Below are 13,961 nucleotides of genomic sequence, written 5' to 3' on the forward strand. Positions count from 1 at the left end.
CTTAGACCTATTTGGAATGGCTGTGGCTAGTGGATTGAGTTGGTAGAAATTTTAAGAGAGATTCTAGTCAGCATAAGAAAGGACACTGGAATGGCCAGAGCTGTCCAAAGCTGGAATGGGCTGCTTTGGAAGACTGTGAATTTCCTGTCACTGGGGGTATTCAAGAAGAAGTCACATGACCACTGACAGAACTTTGCAGAGGATTTAAGCACCAGAAGAGAGGGTGGAGGCTTGGCCAAGTGACTCTTATGGTCTTTTCCATTGCAGAGATTCAATGGAAAAAGCAGTGGGAATATAGTAAATTTATGTTAGATTTGTAACTTATGAACTCATCATTCTTTCCACAAATCATATTCCAGATGAAAAAATAAGATACATTGAATAAAAGTTAAGCATTACTGTTCTTCCCATTAAACACACCAGGCAACTAAACTAAGACAGATTAGGATTTACCACACACTGAAATCAGCAGAAGAACAGGAAATCCCACCAGTGAACTCTGTTGTGGATTTCTTTCCCTTAGGATAAATGAGCCAGAGATAGAGTGACTGATGATTGACTAAGAGGATTGAGAGAGAGAACAACAAACTAAAGAGCAAGTGTATTTACTAGAGACCTACCAGCATGCCTGAATTCCAAGGGAAAACACTCATTCAAAAAGCGAATGCAAATTCCCCTCCTTGCTCCCTCCCACCACACACATACACACAAACTTCTCTATCCAGATTTTTCTAACTGCTTACTTCCAGTGGACCATTCATCTCTGGTCCTGTCCTTCGGGCAGAATTTAAGGCCAGGCAAGAATATAGCCATTATGATTTGTCCGAAGTGGTTCTCCAAAGGTACTGGCTCATTCCGGGAATACCCAAAAGGCTAAAGTAGTGAGGGCCTCAATCTACCCTCTGTAGGATGGGCCCAGTGAGTGCAATGATGCTGAACTAAACCTGATCCTAAAGGTGCCAGTTTAGGAAAGATCAGAAATGTGGGACCCATTCTCAAGTAGATCTTTCATCTTGAGGAGTAGGTCTAGGCTGGTCAAAAGGGGATGAGTAAGACAGACAAGGAGAGTTCATCGCGAGCTCCGAACTAGATAAGAGCTATTTCTACTGTGGAATACAGTCTCTTATGGGATGGGAATGAATTATTCTTCAGTGAGTGAAGGGAGGGTGAGCCGGAGGGTCTCTGGGTAAGGCTTGTTATATACTGAAACATTCTTCAAAGTTTTTCACAATTAAGTTTCTAAAAGGGATTAAGTTGATTATACTATTTTTGCCTTTCATTCTTAAAATTTATATAATCTAAATATGTAAACACAGCAAGCTAGAAGTCATCTTAAAAATCACCTGGCCCAACCCCTTCATTTTACAGAAGTGACAGATTCAGAAATATTGATTGGCTTACTTAAGTTTACTCAGCAAGTTGCCAGAACTAGAATCCATGTCTCCTGTGTCCTGGTCCCATACTTTCTTCATTACCTGAGTGTCTCCTTCCTCACAAGTCTAGTAAAGAATTTTCTGCAGTTCTGAAGATATCAGCTTGAGAGCATGTTGCTGGCTATGGGGAAGAGCGATATAGATCAGAATGATAGACAAAGAAGGCTCTCATGCTAAGACCAAGGCATTGGAGAAGCCACAAGACCCCCATGAATGGCATAGAAAACAGTGAGCCCCTCATTTTGACTTAAGCCACAGGGGATGTTGAGGGCTTAGGGCTGTTGTCTACATTCATTCATTCGAGGACATTCACACTCTCCCCAACATCAACCTCACCTGCAGCCAATTAGAACTTCTTTGTCAATACATAGCATGGTTTTCTCAGTTATAGTTACTTCTCCTAGAATACATTTTTCTCTCCATTTTCAGCTGTCAAACCCTATCCATCTGTCAAGGTTGATCTCAAGTATTCCTTCCTTTACGTAGTTTTACCTCTCTTTCCCCAGTGATATGCTTTCTCACATAACCGTACCTCTTGGTCCCCTGTCTACTTTTCTCTCAGAAAGAATAAAAATTATTTGGATACAACTGGAGAATGGAATTTCAATGAAAAGAAAATTCCAAAAATTCTCCAATTTCATGTAGACCTGAAATAAGTATTTCTTCATTCACCCATTCATTCTTTTAATTTAACAAACCTTTGCCGAGCGCCCACTCCTCATAGCCAAATCATGCTTTTCCTCAAAGACCAGCACGTATTATATTCTTCATATTATCTCTTTCTAATTCCTCACCTGTAAGTAATAAGTGCTCCTCATAAATCAGCTATCTATTGTCTATATTTTGTCTATATTTTGCCACTGAAAGTTTTTTGCTCCCTAAATTCCCGAAGAAGATTTTTTCTCCCTAAATTCCCAAAGAAGTATTTTTCTTGAGGACAAATACAAAGAAAAAGATAAATAATTTCTCCTATTTTTAAAAAATGGGATCAAATCAGATTTACTGATATCTTACCCACACCAAATTCTTGGTCTCAGTGCAATATTTCATATGTGAAAATGATGAAGTGATGATTTAATTGACTCAATTTTCTTTTCTCATAGAGGATTTTTGAAGCCATCAGCATTTGGCAGCCAGGACCATTCCATTTACCCTCCAGTTCTGGAAAATATATTTGAAAACCTAGCAGCATGCAAAGCCAGGGTTGTTAAAATCATCATTTCCCTAAAGGATGTCAGAAGTCCTAAGGGAAAATATTTACAAGGAAAATCTGTCTTCTCTTTGGAATTTACAGGTTTTATTTGTATATTTTTCTCTTCTTACATGTTTCACCCTTGCCCCATCCCATGTGGCAAGAAGACAGACCTGCTTGTCTTTCCACCAATGAATCTGTCATCAGGTAGCTGGCTGAAGTCTATGCCTATTTAAGTAAATGTCTTTCAGTTAGTCAGTTTGCTAACAGATTCTTATCATTATCATTAGTTTATTTTTATCTTCAAAAATTGCTCAAGAATGACTTAGTAGTTCCAGTTTAACCAAACTCCTTTCAGAAAACAGCTATCGGGAGAGTGCTATAGTTTTTAATCATCTTCCATAATTTGAAAAACTTGGGGATAGAATAAATGCCACCAGTTTTGAGTTAAGTGTTCTGCATACCCACATCACTCTCTTTTGTACTTAATTCACCACCCGATTATTGTTTATCTACTTTTTGTAGCTCTCACAATGCTGTCATCTCTTACTATGTTGATATTGATACATTGTGATGGACACACTCATGTCCTGTGTGCCTAATTGCTGGCTAGCCTACACTGACACATTAAGCAAAACTCTCCAGTGTTTGATGAGTGGACAACTACATGAACAGCCTTTCATCCAGTTACTGAAAACCCAAGATGTGCCAAGGAGGGTTAATCACCAGCAATGTAATAGCCAGTCAGAGCCACATAGAGACAGAGCTCTTTGTGAGTTGAGTATACCTTCAAATTAAGAGAGAATATTGTTCTATTTTTTCTACAAATGCATCCTTTTTTTTTGTTTTTTTGGCTGTACGCGGGCCTCTCACCGTTGTGGCCTCTCCCGTTGCGGAGCACAGGCTCCGGACGTGCAGGCTCAGAGAGGTCTTAGCCTAAACTTTCTTTTTGGTAACGTTAGTCATTCTCTGACACCTCAAGGGAGACTTCTGGACAATACCACAGAGGTTAAGATGCCTTCCCAGTTGTTCAGTCTTACCCTGTCCTAATGTTTAAAACTAAAAATAACAGTAACATACCAATAAACCACACATTAATTTCATTTGATCCGTGGCAGATATGACTTGCTTACATTCCATCACTGAGATAGTACTCTCTCCTTACCCAGCAGCCATCCAAGTCTTTTGTGTTCTCTTGTTAGGACTTAGACAATACAACAATACACAGACAGCCTGAGGGACTTTGTGCAATTAAGCACACACATATTTTTTGGTAAATACTTTGAGTTCCCTGGTTTTTTTTCTTCTCAAAAACTCAAGGACTTTTTGTTTTAAATAGTCTCTAATATGAAGTAGCTCGTTTAAAAGTTTTGCTCCTTCACTCTAGTGTTTTTGTCACCCTGAGAGATGGTTTTTCTTTAGATAAGAAATCTTCCTGAAAGCTTAACTGATAGAATCTGTCGTTCCACTGAGTTCATACGGGTAACCTCATTTGACGGTGGCAAGGCACCATCAGTGTTTAACGTTCAGTTGTAAACATCAGATTAAAACTTAGAGCGTTTAGCAAAAACGGGAGTCTATTATTCAGGCTCAGGACAGTAAGTAATTGAAGGAAAGGATACAAGCAGCTGGCAAAAGAGAGTGCTTTAAAAAGACATATGTTTCCTTTCCAGCTTACTCCACAGAGAAAATGTTACTCTTTAAATATATCATTTGTCATCTAATCCTTACCAAATAGCATTTTGAAAGCTACAAATATTTACTTATAACCATGACTACACTTTAGACTAACATTCTGTAAATGCAAAGATAAGTTAATTTTCTTCATTTAGCATGAACACCTAATGTGTGAATTACTATGTGTTCTTTTTTTTTTTTTTTTTTTGCGGTACGCAGGCCTCTCACTGTTGTGGCCTCTCCCGTTGCGGAGCACAGGCTCCGGACGCGCAGGCTCAGCGGCCATGGCTCACGGGCCCAGCCGCTACGCGGCATATGGGATCTTCCCGGACCGGGGACGAACCCGCGTCCCCTGCATTAGCAGGCGGACTCTCAACCACTGCGCCACCAGGGAAGCCCTATGTGTTCTTTAAAGCTAAAAAATTCTAAATTTTCTCCCTTGCCATGCAGGAAAGAACTTAATTAGTAGAAATTTCCTTTACTACGGAGGTTTATCTTTTGAGTAAATTGCACCTTTTCTGTATCCAAAAGAACTTTGAGTTACCTTGTGAAAGCAATTATTTGTATAATTAGATTTTTGAAATGGGAGCAAAAACAAAAATAACTCAAAGAAAAAAATGGAAATATACTAGCTTCACTTTGATATACTATAAACCAGCATGATACAGTTACAGTAAATGAAAATACAGTTTAGTTCTGAGTTTCCTTGTAGTCAAGACAAAAAGGACAACACAGTCTATCATGTAGTCCTCAATGTCTGGTGAAATTAATTTGATACATTAATCAGGAAAATCAACCAATTATTTACTATAACTGAATTATGAAAAGGGCTCAATATATGGGGCTTTTTGCAAATTATATTAACAAAATAAAGGACGGTAACATCGCCAGAAATTATGGCATAAGAAGGAAAAGTTATTTTTCATATAGCTATTTTTGGACTCTAAAAATCTGACTCCATTATATGGAAATGTTTAGGAATTTCCTAAGATTGAATTCTCATGAAAAAGCCTGGTCATTACATTTGGAACACTGTAATTTGTAGGATTTAGTTTAATTCAGTAGTTCAAACAAACTGCTTCCAAATTTTGTTTCAGAATTGGATGGGTCTTTATTTTAACAGTATTCTCTTTTTTTTTTTTTTGGCCGTGCCATGGCTTGCGGGCTCTTAATTCCCCAAACAGAGATTGAACCTGGGCCCTTGGCAGTGAAAGCACGGAGTCCTAACCACTGGACTGCCAGGAAATTACCAACAGTATTCTTTTAATACGTTGCTCAGTTATTTGAAGTTTATTTATTTATTTAACGATGTGGTTCTGTGAAGGAAAATTAACTTTAGGTTGACGAAAATTTGAGGTAAATTTGGAGACATTAGCAAGAGCTGAAGTATCTACAAAAATGTTGGGTATCACCATTAATAAAACAAAATCCTCCCGCTTCATAAAAGAAAGTTTTTAGCCCATGAATTTTTAGTGTTCAGGATGATGTACATGCTGTAATCTGATGACTTCCTTCCCCCTGCATCTAGTGTGATTATGCTACTAATCAGAGCTTAGAAATTCTGCTGTGGCTTAGAAACAGGATGTCTTCACTGTCTATTTACATGTTTGGCAGTTGGTAAGAAACTTCATATGGGGTTAAAAATTCTCTAAAGTTGCTATATTGTGAAATTTAAGTTAAGAGCCAAGGCAAAAATATAGCACTGCATCAAACTAAAATGCATGATATTGGATGAATTCCCAAAGTTAGGGTGGGGAAAGTAGAGAAAGAATTCCTTTCCTTATTGAAAAAGTCGTTTGAGTACAAGAATGGAAATTACTTATTTCAGGCTTGATGTTTTATACTGGTTGTATAAAAGGCTTCAGAAAACGGAATGTGATCTTAAATATTCTCTTACAAAAGGACGCAGTGTTCTTTTAACATCTTTATTGGAGTATAATTGCTTTACAATGGTGTGTTAGTTTCTGCTTTATGACAAAGTGAATCAGTTATACATATACATATGTTCCCATATGGACGCAGTGTTCTTTACATGTTTTAATGTGTTTTAGAATTAGTCCCTTTCCTTTCTTGCACATGTCTTACAAGCTGTTCTAAACTCATACTCAAAATATTTGAGCTTCATATTTATGCTAATTCACAAGAGAGGGAACTTGTATATCTTTCCTAAAATAAGTTTGGAAATTTTAGAATTGTTTCCTTTTGGGCTATGCGTCCACCTTCGGAATTGAGAAACTTTGCTATGGCAAGGATGGGCAAAAATGGAAAGGAAGAGAAAGTAATGGAAGAGGGAGGGGTGAAAAAGAGGGGGCAAACCTATGCTGTCCCATTTTTATTTTGTGATGTGAAAGCATTACCTCTGAGCTGGATTACTGCAGTGTTCTCCTGCCTGCTTCCAAAGATCTGTTCTCCACATAGCAGTCTGAATTATCATTTGAAAATACGTGTCAGGTATTTAAAATTCTTTAATCGTTTCCTCTTGCACTTAGAATAATGTTCAAACTCTTTACTGTAGCGTACAAGTGATCTGTTATCCAACTTCTCAAATCTCTCTTCTTAGTTTCTACTCGGCTTTTAAAACATGTCAAGCTTTTTCCATTTCAGGGCCTTTTTGCTTGACTTTCTTTTGCCTGGAACACTCTTCCTCCTCTTCTGTTCATGACTGGCTTTTCAACGTTTAAGTCTCAGCTCAAAAATCACATTGCAGAGACCTTACTTGACTAATTTATCTAAAGGAGTCCTGCTTTCACCCAGCCCAGCCAGCTCTTACTGAATTGTTTGTTCGTTTATTTCTTCATAGCACTTAGGGCAATCTAAACTTATTTTCATTAATGATTGGTTTACTTGAGGTTTGTCCCCTTGGATGAGACTGTTAACATCTGGAAAGCAGGGTTTTTGTCTGTTTTGGCCATGTGGTTATTCTCATCGACTTTCAGACTTTCACAGTGCCTGGCATGGATTTAATGCAAAATAAATATTTGTTGAATAAATGAATGAGTGAAATAAAGAATTTGGTATGGCTAGAGTACTGAGCCTGTGTTTTCTTGAATGAGGGTTGGTAAATTATAAAACTTCTAGAAGTTTTTCTAGAACTTTCCTGGGAAAAGTTTGCATAGTGGTAAATAGGAAGTTATGCTAGAAAGATAGGCCAGGGGCCAAATCCTACAGTTTCCTGAATGTCGTGGTACATAGTTTCTGGAATCACCTCTGTGGTCAATGGATAGCTATTGACAGTTTTTAAGCATTTTTGAAATGCTCCTTTATTATTCATTATGGAAAACCATTTGTGTGTCAGTAGAGTCTGGTTCACTCACCAGTTGACTGAGTAACTTCCAAACATCAGCAGGGTGTTGATTTAATCAGCCTTTTTTCATGCAGCATGGCTGGCAGGAGAAAATTTTTGCCTTAGTTCTTCACAGCCTGAGATGAAGTGAACCAGTGCTTGTTGAAGGCATTTCTTACCAGTTGTTTCTCATATCTTAGTAGAGCAGCAGGCTCCCCCAAAGCATGATACCATCTTGTTGAATCATTCCCCTTTCCTTAGTTGTTCTTTATTTTACAATTTACTTTTCTAATGCATAGAGTTACCGTCACATTAGAGTTACCTTCTCCTGTGGTATGTTTTAATTTGGTCTGGTCTTAAAGGAAATCCAGTTTGAAGCCTTTAAAGGCAGTTAGCTTCTTGTTTGTTGCAATGGAGTAGCAGGTAGATCCTTCCTTAGCTGAAGCCTAGTACTTATACGGCCTTATAATAATCTCCAGCTAATAGTACAGGCTTGTATGTGGCACACGCATGTTCACCTGGACTTTTCCTACCACTTCAGATGTGTGTATCTAATTTCAAAAATGAACTACAAAGATATCAGGCTTCCAGTTAACATGATGGCCTGTTTTATATATAATCTCTGGCAGCCAATTCTAGTTTCCTGAACTGGTTCACAATAATTTAAAAGCCAGTTCATGAATAAGTTTTATGGATTAACCTTAAGTCATGGAATCTTTATATTTATATTGGGGAACATGGTATTACGTTTAATACGGGGTTATAAATGGGGAAAGCACCAAATAAGCAAAAAACCAATGTGGTCAAATTTAAGAGAAGGAACCAATTTATCAGTGTTGGCTAACAGTTTTCAAGAGCTACTGAATCACATTCATCAGTGATAATCAGTATTGGAAGCTCTCAGTGTGAATGATGACTTCAGAGATGTTGTTATTAAACTTACATCCTTCTAGTCCATTATAGCTTATGAAGCACACTCACATGTAATATACCTTTTGATTTGTGTGAAAATGTTTTGCTTCTTAGAATTTATTTTTTCTCTTTTCCTAGACATATCATAGACATCATCTATATGTAAAGTAGATGGAAAACAAAATAATAAATAAGTCATGTGGTCCCTATCCTCGGAAAGTTCTACTAGGAGAAACAAATGTACTTAGGTAGGTGCCACATATGGCAGAGTATGATAAGTGCCAGTAGAAGAACAGGGATACGATGATATTGCAATGCTTGACTGTAGCTTTAGGGTTGAGAAAAAATTTCTTAGAGAAGGCAGGATTTAAGCTTGGCCTTATAGGATATGTTAGATTTCAACAAGAAAATCCAAGTGTCAGAGGATCTCTAGGTCAGTGGAACAGTCTGAGCAAAACATGAAGGTAGGAAAGTGCAAAATTTATCTATTTTCATTCAATGTTAATGGCTGGTGTTATAAAACTAGAGCGTGTCAGTACTAACCTGTTGTGTTCAGAACTTATAGTTTGGCCCTTAACTGGAGGCAGTTTCCACCAACCACAAGTACCTCACTATATCCTCATGAATTATGTGTCTATGGGAGTTGTAGACTATACATACCCAGCATTAATGAGAGTATATTCACATCCTTGAAATGAATAGATCTTATATAAATATATCCAGTTGTTGTTTCTTTTTAGGGTTTTAGTGATTTCTGAAGCACATTTATATATAATACACAATTAAATCATTCCAAAATCCTATGTAGTAGGTGGTGGTATGACAGTTTCTTAGTGGAGAACCAAGACACAAGCGTTTAAATGACTTTTTCCAGGTTCACTTGGTCAGTAAGTGTAGACACATACCCGATTTAGGACCTATTCATTTTCCTCTATAGCTATATGCTTGTCACTATGTAGTCATCCATACAGCTCATATTTGTCTGTGTTGGTGTATGAGAAATTGAGGAAATTTAAGAAAGAAACCAGGAATTCAAAATGAATGATTTTGACAGCAAAAATAATTCTGAAACCACAGAATCGAGAACAAAGGTGAAAGTGGCAAGGAAAGCTGATTTCAGGCAAGATTTGATGGAAGGAAGGCCAGCAGCGAAGAATATGCAAATTAAAAAGAAAAGGAGAAGGCTTTACTGTTATTAGACAAAGTTAAGGATATCAGATCTTAAAATAGGGCAGTTTATGTTTTCTGTAGTAAGGGATACGATTCTTTATATATCATGAGAAGGCAGTGACTGGGAACTCAGGAACTTACTACTACTTTCTATTTCTTACTAATACTTGAGTGGCCAGACTATCAAAAGCCTACTCAGGTGAATCTTATATGCCTTCCATGATTTTATATTTATTTGTTCAGTAACAGTGAGTTTCATTACTTTATACTTCAAAATAGACCAAGCATAATTTGGATTTCACCATGAAAATGACTAGTACTAGTGTGAATATTCACTTTTCTGAAATGAGGCAAAGGGTTCTGTCTATAGACATTCTCCATGAATAAAGCATAGGGCGAAATGTATTAAATCAAGTAAATTTAATTACATTTTTTTACCAAAAAATGCATCATTGCACGTTACATGGAGAGCAGCTTACTAAGTGGTTTAAGAGATTTATAGTGTCTTTGTAGTTTATTAAAAATCCTTCCTTTTATATGAATGAGAATCCAACTTGTAAGTTTGGAATCAATTTCTCAATCAAAGGAATGTGGTATAACATTTTGTGTGCTGTATTTAGCATCTCTTCTGGATTGGAAAATTTTATTCCTTTTAACCTTGTGTTCTTCACATTCTAAAGCCTGAAAACAGATTTGGAGGAGTGGGAGGTATCCCTAATCTCATCCTTCAGAAAGTCACAGTTTATTCTTCCATTGTCAGGATTAAAGGCAAAAGGAACAAAAAGAAAAGAAGAGAAAATAAAAGACAAAAATATTGAAAATGTGAATTAGAGGTGGCCCAGCATTGGCAGATTTTAATTTTGATCAATCGTAAGACAAACAGAAGCATGTAGAGTCAATTTCCCAGAAAACACATATGGCTTAGAAAAGAGGGAGAAGAAAACGAACTTGGAAAAAAGCACATTCATCCATTTTCACCAATGCCAAAATACCCACATATCATTTTAGGAGCACTGTTTATTAACCTCTTGCCCTTTAGTGTGGAGGCTGGGTAGAGTGAATGTGAACTAGAACTCAGCCCTGACACTTTCTGTCTGTGAGACCTTGGACTGAACCCAGTTTAGAAATATTTGCCTTCATTTGATCCTCTTTTTTTCTCTTTATAGCTTAACCAGCTGGAAAAGGCAGTGGAAGCAGCACACACATTTTTCATGGCCAACCCTGAGCACATGGAAATGCAGCAGAACATCAAGAATTACAGAACGATGGCGGGTGTTGAAGACCTCCAGCTGGTAGATCGGGATGCCAAACCACACCTGGTGAGCTTTGGGGACCCTGTCCTAACCATGAGGAACTTAGTGCTCCTAACTTTCAATGGACTCAAAGCAAATTCCTATGAATGGATATCTCACATTGATTTCCAACATCCAATACAGTATCATTTTTACACTTTCAGAGTTCCCAAGATGAAGTATTGTAATTCAGGGTTGAAAAATTGAAAGAAAAAGAAAATTAACTTAGAAAATCAGTATGATATGGTGAAAAGTAAGAGGTGACGTAAATGTCTGTAACCCTCTCTGAGCCTCAGCACCCACTCCAGCGCTTCAATTTTACCCACTGGAGTTGAAGCCCATGTGAATTGCTCAGGGTCACACCATGGTTTCCCAGCAACTAGTCCAGTGGCTTTTTCCACGGTACCTGTCCTTTTCAAATTTTGATTTTTTTAAGCTACATAATTATTCCTTTAAATGAAATCTTACTTGAAATTCACAGTGTGTTGAAAGGGCATCTTTTTCAATTGGATACATCACCATTCTCAATGTGTGGCCTCCAAGAGGACTGAAGAAAAGGCTAAGAGAGGAAGATTTTAGATGAAAGTCTTTTTTCGTTTTATTTTTTAAAAGAATGAACTATGTTCCCTGGAGCCACATTATTATGATGGTTTCTGTGCTCTTGTACATTGGATGTCTTAAGCTGAGTGCAGTTTAGGGGATCCTTTCTAATTACAGGAAGGTACTTCTTTCCTTCAATGCTGTGAGCTGATCTGTGACAAATCTGTACTATACATTATGTAAATGGCTAACAAGTCAACTGCAAACCAACTGAATGCACAAATCTTAGTGCTGGTGCTGAAATCTATTCAAAATAGTCATCATGGTCTCAAAGTTTGTTTCAAAATTTGCAAGCATCAAGTGTCAATCAAAACTGAAGATGAAACATTAATGAATGTTGAATTCTCATGTTTTAGGTGTACTTCCTTTTTAGATTTTTTGGTTCTCTGATAATTTTACCATACTGTTTCATTTAAATTTCTTACACACTAACTTTGCTTATGCCATTGCAATAAAATTGCAGTATACACACACACACACACAAAAAAAAAATTTGAACCAGGCCTGGAATTGAGTGTCACGTCCACCCACATCCATCTTCCTGCACTTCGTTGCATGGCCCTACCTGCATTTAAAAGGGTTAGAAAATATAGTCTTGAGTGAGCTCAGGAAGAAAATGAAATTGATTGATGCCACAGCAGTAGGCTTGCTCAGTCAGTCCCTTCTCATTTACAATTAGTTGAAGCCAGGGGAGTTTCCCTTTATCTCCCAGTGCGATCCTTCTTTATCTTCCACAGTGCAAGAGTCCCACACCCACCTACCTAAGTGATCCAGAGTCTGCCTGCATTTTGCCATTCAAGTGCCCCTTGGGTGCTCTTTGAAAAAAATTTTTCTGTGTTTCTTTACAGGAGAGTTACAGTGAAGGAGTTAAACATTATGAGGCAGATGACTTTGAACTAGCTATCAAGTACTTTGAACAAGCTTTAAGAGAATATTTCAATGAAGATACAGAGTGCAGAGCCCTGTGTGAGGGGCCTCAGAGATTTGAGGAATATGAGTACTTAGGGTATAAAGCTGGTCTCTATGAAGCCATTGCAGGTAAAGTTTATTTTTTCCCTTGATTTCCTGATTATAGAAATACTACATGCCATCTGTAAAACTATTCCAATAATGTAGACGTATATATTGTAAAAAGTATAATTGTAAAAAAATTCTCCTATACGTATCCCATCCTCTCTCCCGTGGATTACTTTCCCTAGCTTAAATTTTGGTGACTATGCTTCCAAGCTTTTTCAGATACACACACAAATATTTAGGAACTTATTTATAATTATTATTTCATTTTATAAAAATAAGACAACACTGTAAATATTGATTTTCAGTATATGTTTTGTTTTTGTTTCATTTTATGCTTAACAATATATTGTGGACTTCTCATGTAAGTACACGTAGATCTACCTTATTGCATTATATGGGGAAAGTGTAATTTATTTGACCAGTCCTTTACTGATGAATACTAAGCAAGTTGCAGTTTTTTATTATGATTAATAATGTAGTAGTGAATATCTTTGTATAGTCTTCTTCTATTACTTAAATGAATATTTTGTTACATACGGGAATTTAATATACCGCTATTTAAAATAGTAGGTAAAGTTCATTATACATTAATTGGGGAGGTTGACTAGTTAACCATGTATGGTGGGGACTGAGTTCTCTGCTGCATATGAAAAAATACACGAAATAAACTCTATTATATTAATAATATGAGTAAAAATAGAACTGTTAGAAGAAAATGCAAGGGAATATTTGTATAACAGTAGGAAAGCTCTTCTTAGCATGATGAAAGACAAGAAATTTTAAGAAAAAGATAGATTTTACATAAGATTTATAAATATAAAAGCTACTTTAATCAAATTGATTTATAATAGCAAGTGGAAAAAGTTGCAAAATGTTTACAGGAAAACAGTTAATATCATTAATACTTAAACACAGACTGTGAATTATTAGTAGTACTGGTAATTCATTTCTTATTTATTGGTAGTAATAAAAATAAGTCAAAATTTATTTAACAGTTAAAATATACAGAGCATTTTATATAGCTATATCTCTTTTAATCCTATAAACAACTCCTTGTAGGTATTGTTATTCACCCTCTTCTCCCCTTTTAAATGAGGAATTTAGACCTCAGAAAGATTAAGTAATGGGATTAAGGTGAAACTGGGAATCAAACCTAAGTTTTTCTCTAGAGCCCATACTTTGAAGATCTACACAGTTGAAAAATGGGCAGAGGTTTTTTATTCAACAATAAATGTTTAACACATATTTGTTGAGTGCATATTGTATTCCAAGTCATAAAACATGAAAAACAATGTTCAACTTCTCATATACTCATAGAAATGCAGATTAATAAAGTCAGTTTTCTTTCCCCAACTTCCAATGTTTTCTGTCTTCATAAAAAGCAT

The 13,961-nt window shown here is 36.6% G+C and overlaps 1 protein-coding gene across 3 annotated transcripts in view; it reads left to right on the forward strand.

Annotated features, from left to right (window-relative positions):
• P3H2 (prolyl 3-hydroxylase 2) overlaps positions 1-13,961 on the forward strand; it is a 153,759-nt gene that overhangs the window by 92,690 nt on the left and 47,108 nt on the right. For all 3 annotated transcript variants that reach the window (XM_027108917.1, XM_027108938.1, XM_027108928.1), the window contains 2 exons: positions 10,834-10,986; positions 12,408-12,597. In XM_027108917.1, the coding sequence (XP_026964718.1) occupies positions 10,834-10,986; positions 12,408-12,597 (343 nt within the window). The remainder of the gene's footprint in view (positions 1-10,833; positions 10,987-12,407; positions 12,598-13,961) is intronic.

This window comes from Aethalodelphis obliquidens, unplaced genomic scaffold (assembly GCF_003676395.1).
Source record: "Aethalodelphis obliquidens isolate GAN/ISIS:26980383/991018 unplaced genomic scaffold, ASM367639v1 scaffold1, whole genome shotgun sequence".
In the NCBI taxonomy this organism is placed as follows: Eukaryota; Metazoa; Chordata; class Mammalia; order Artiodactyla; family Delphinidae; genus Aethalodelphis; species Aethalodelphis obliquidens.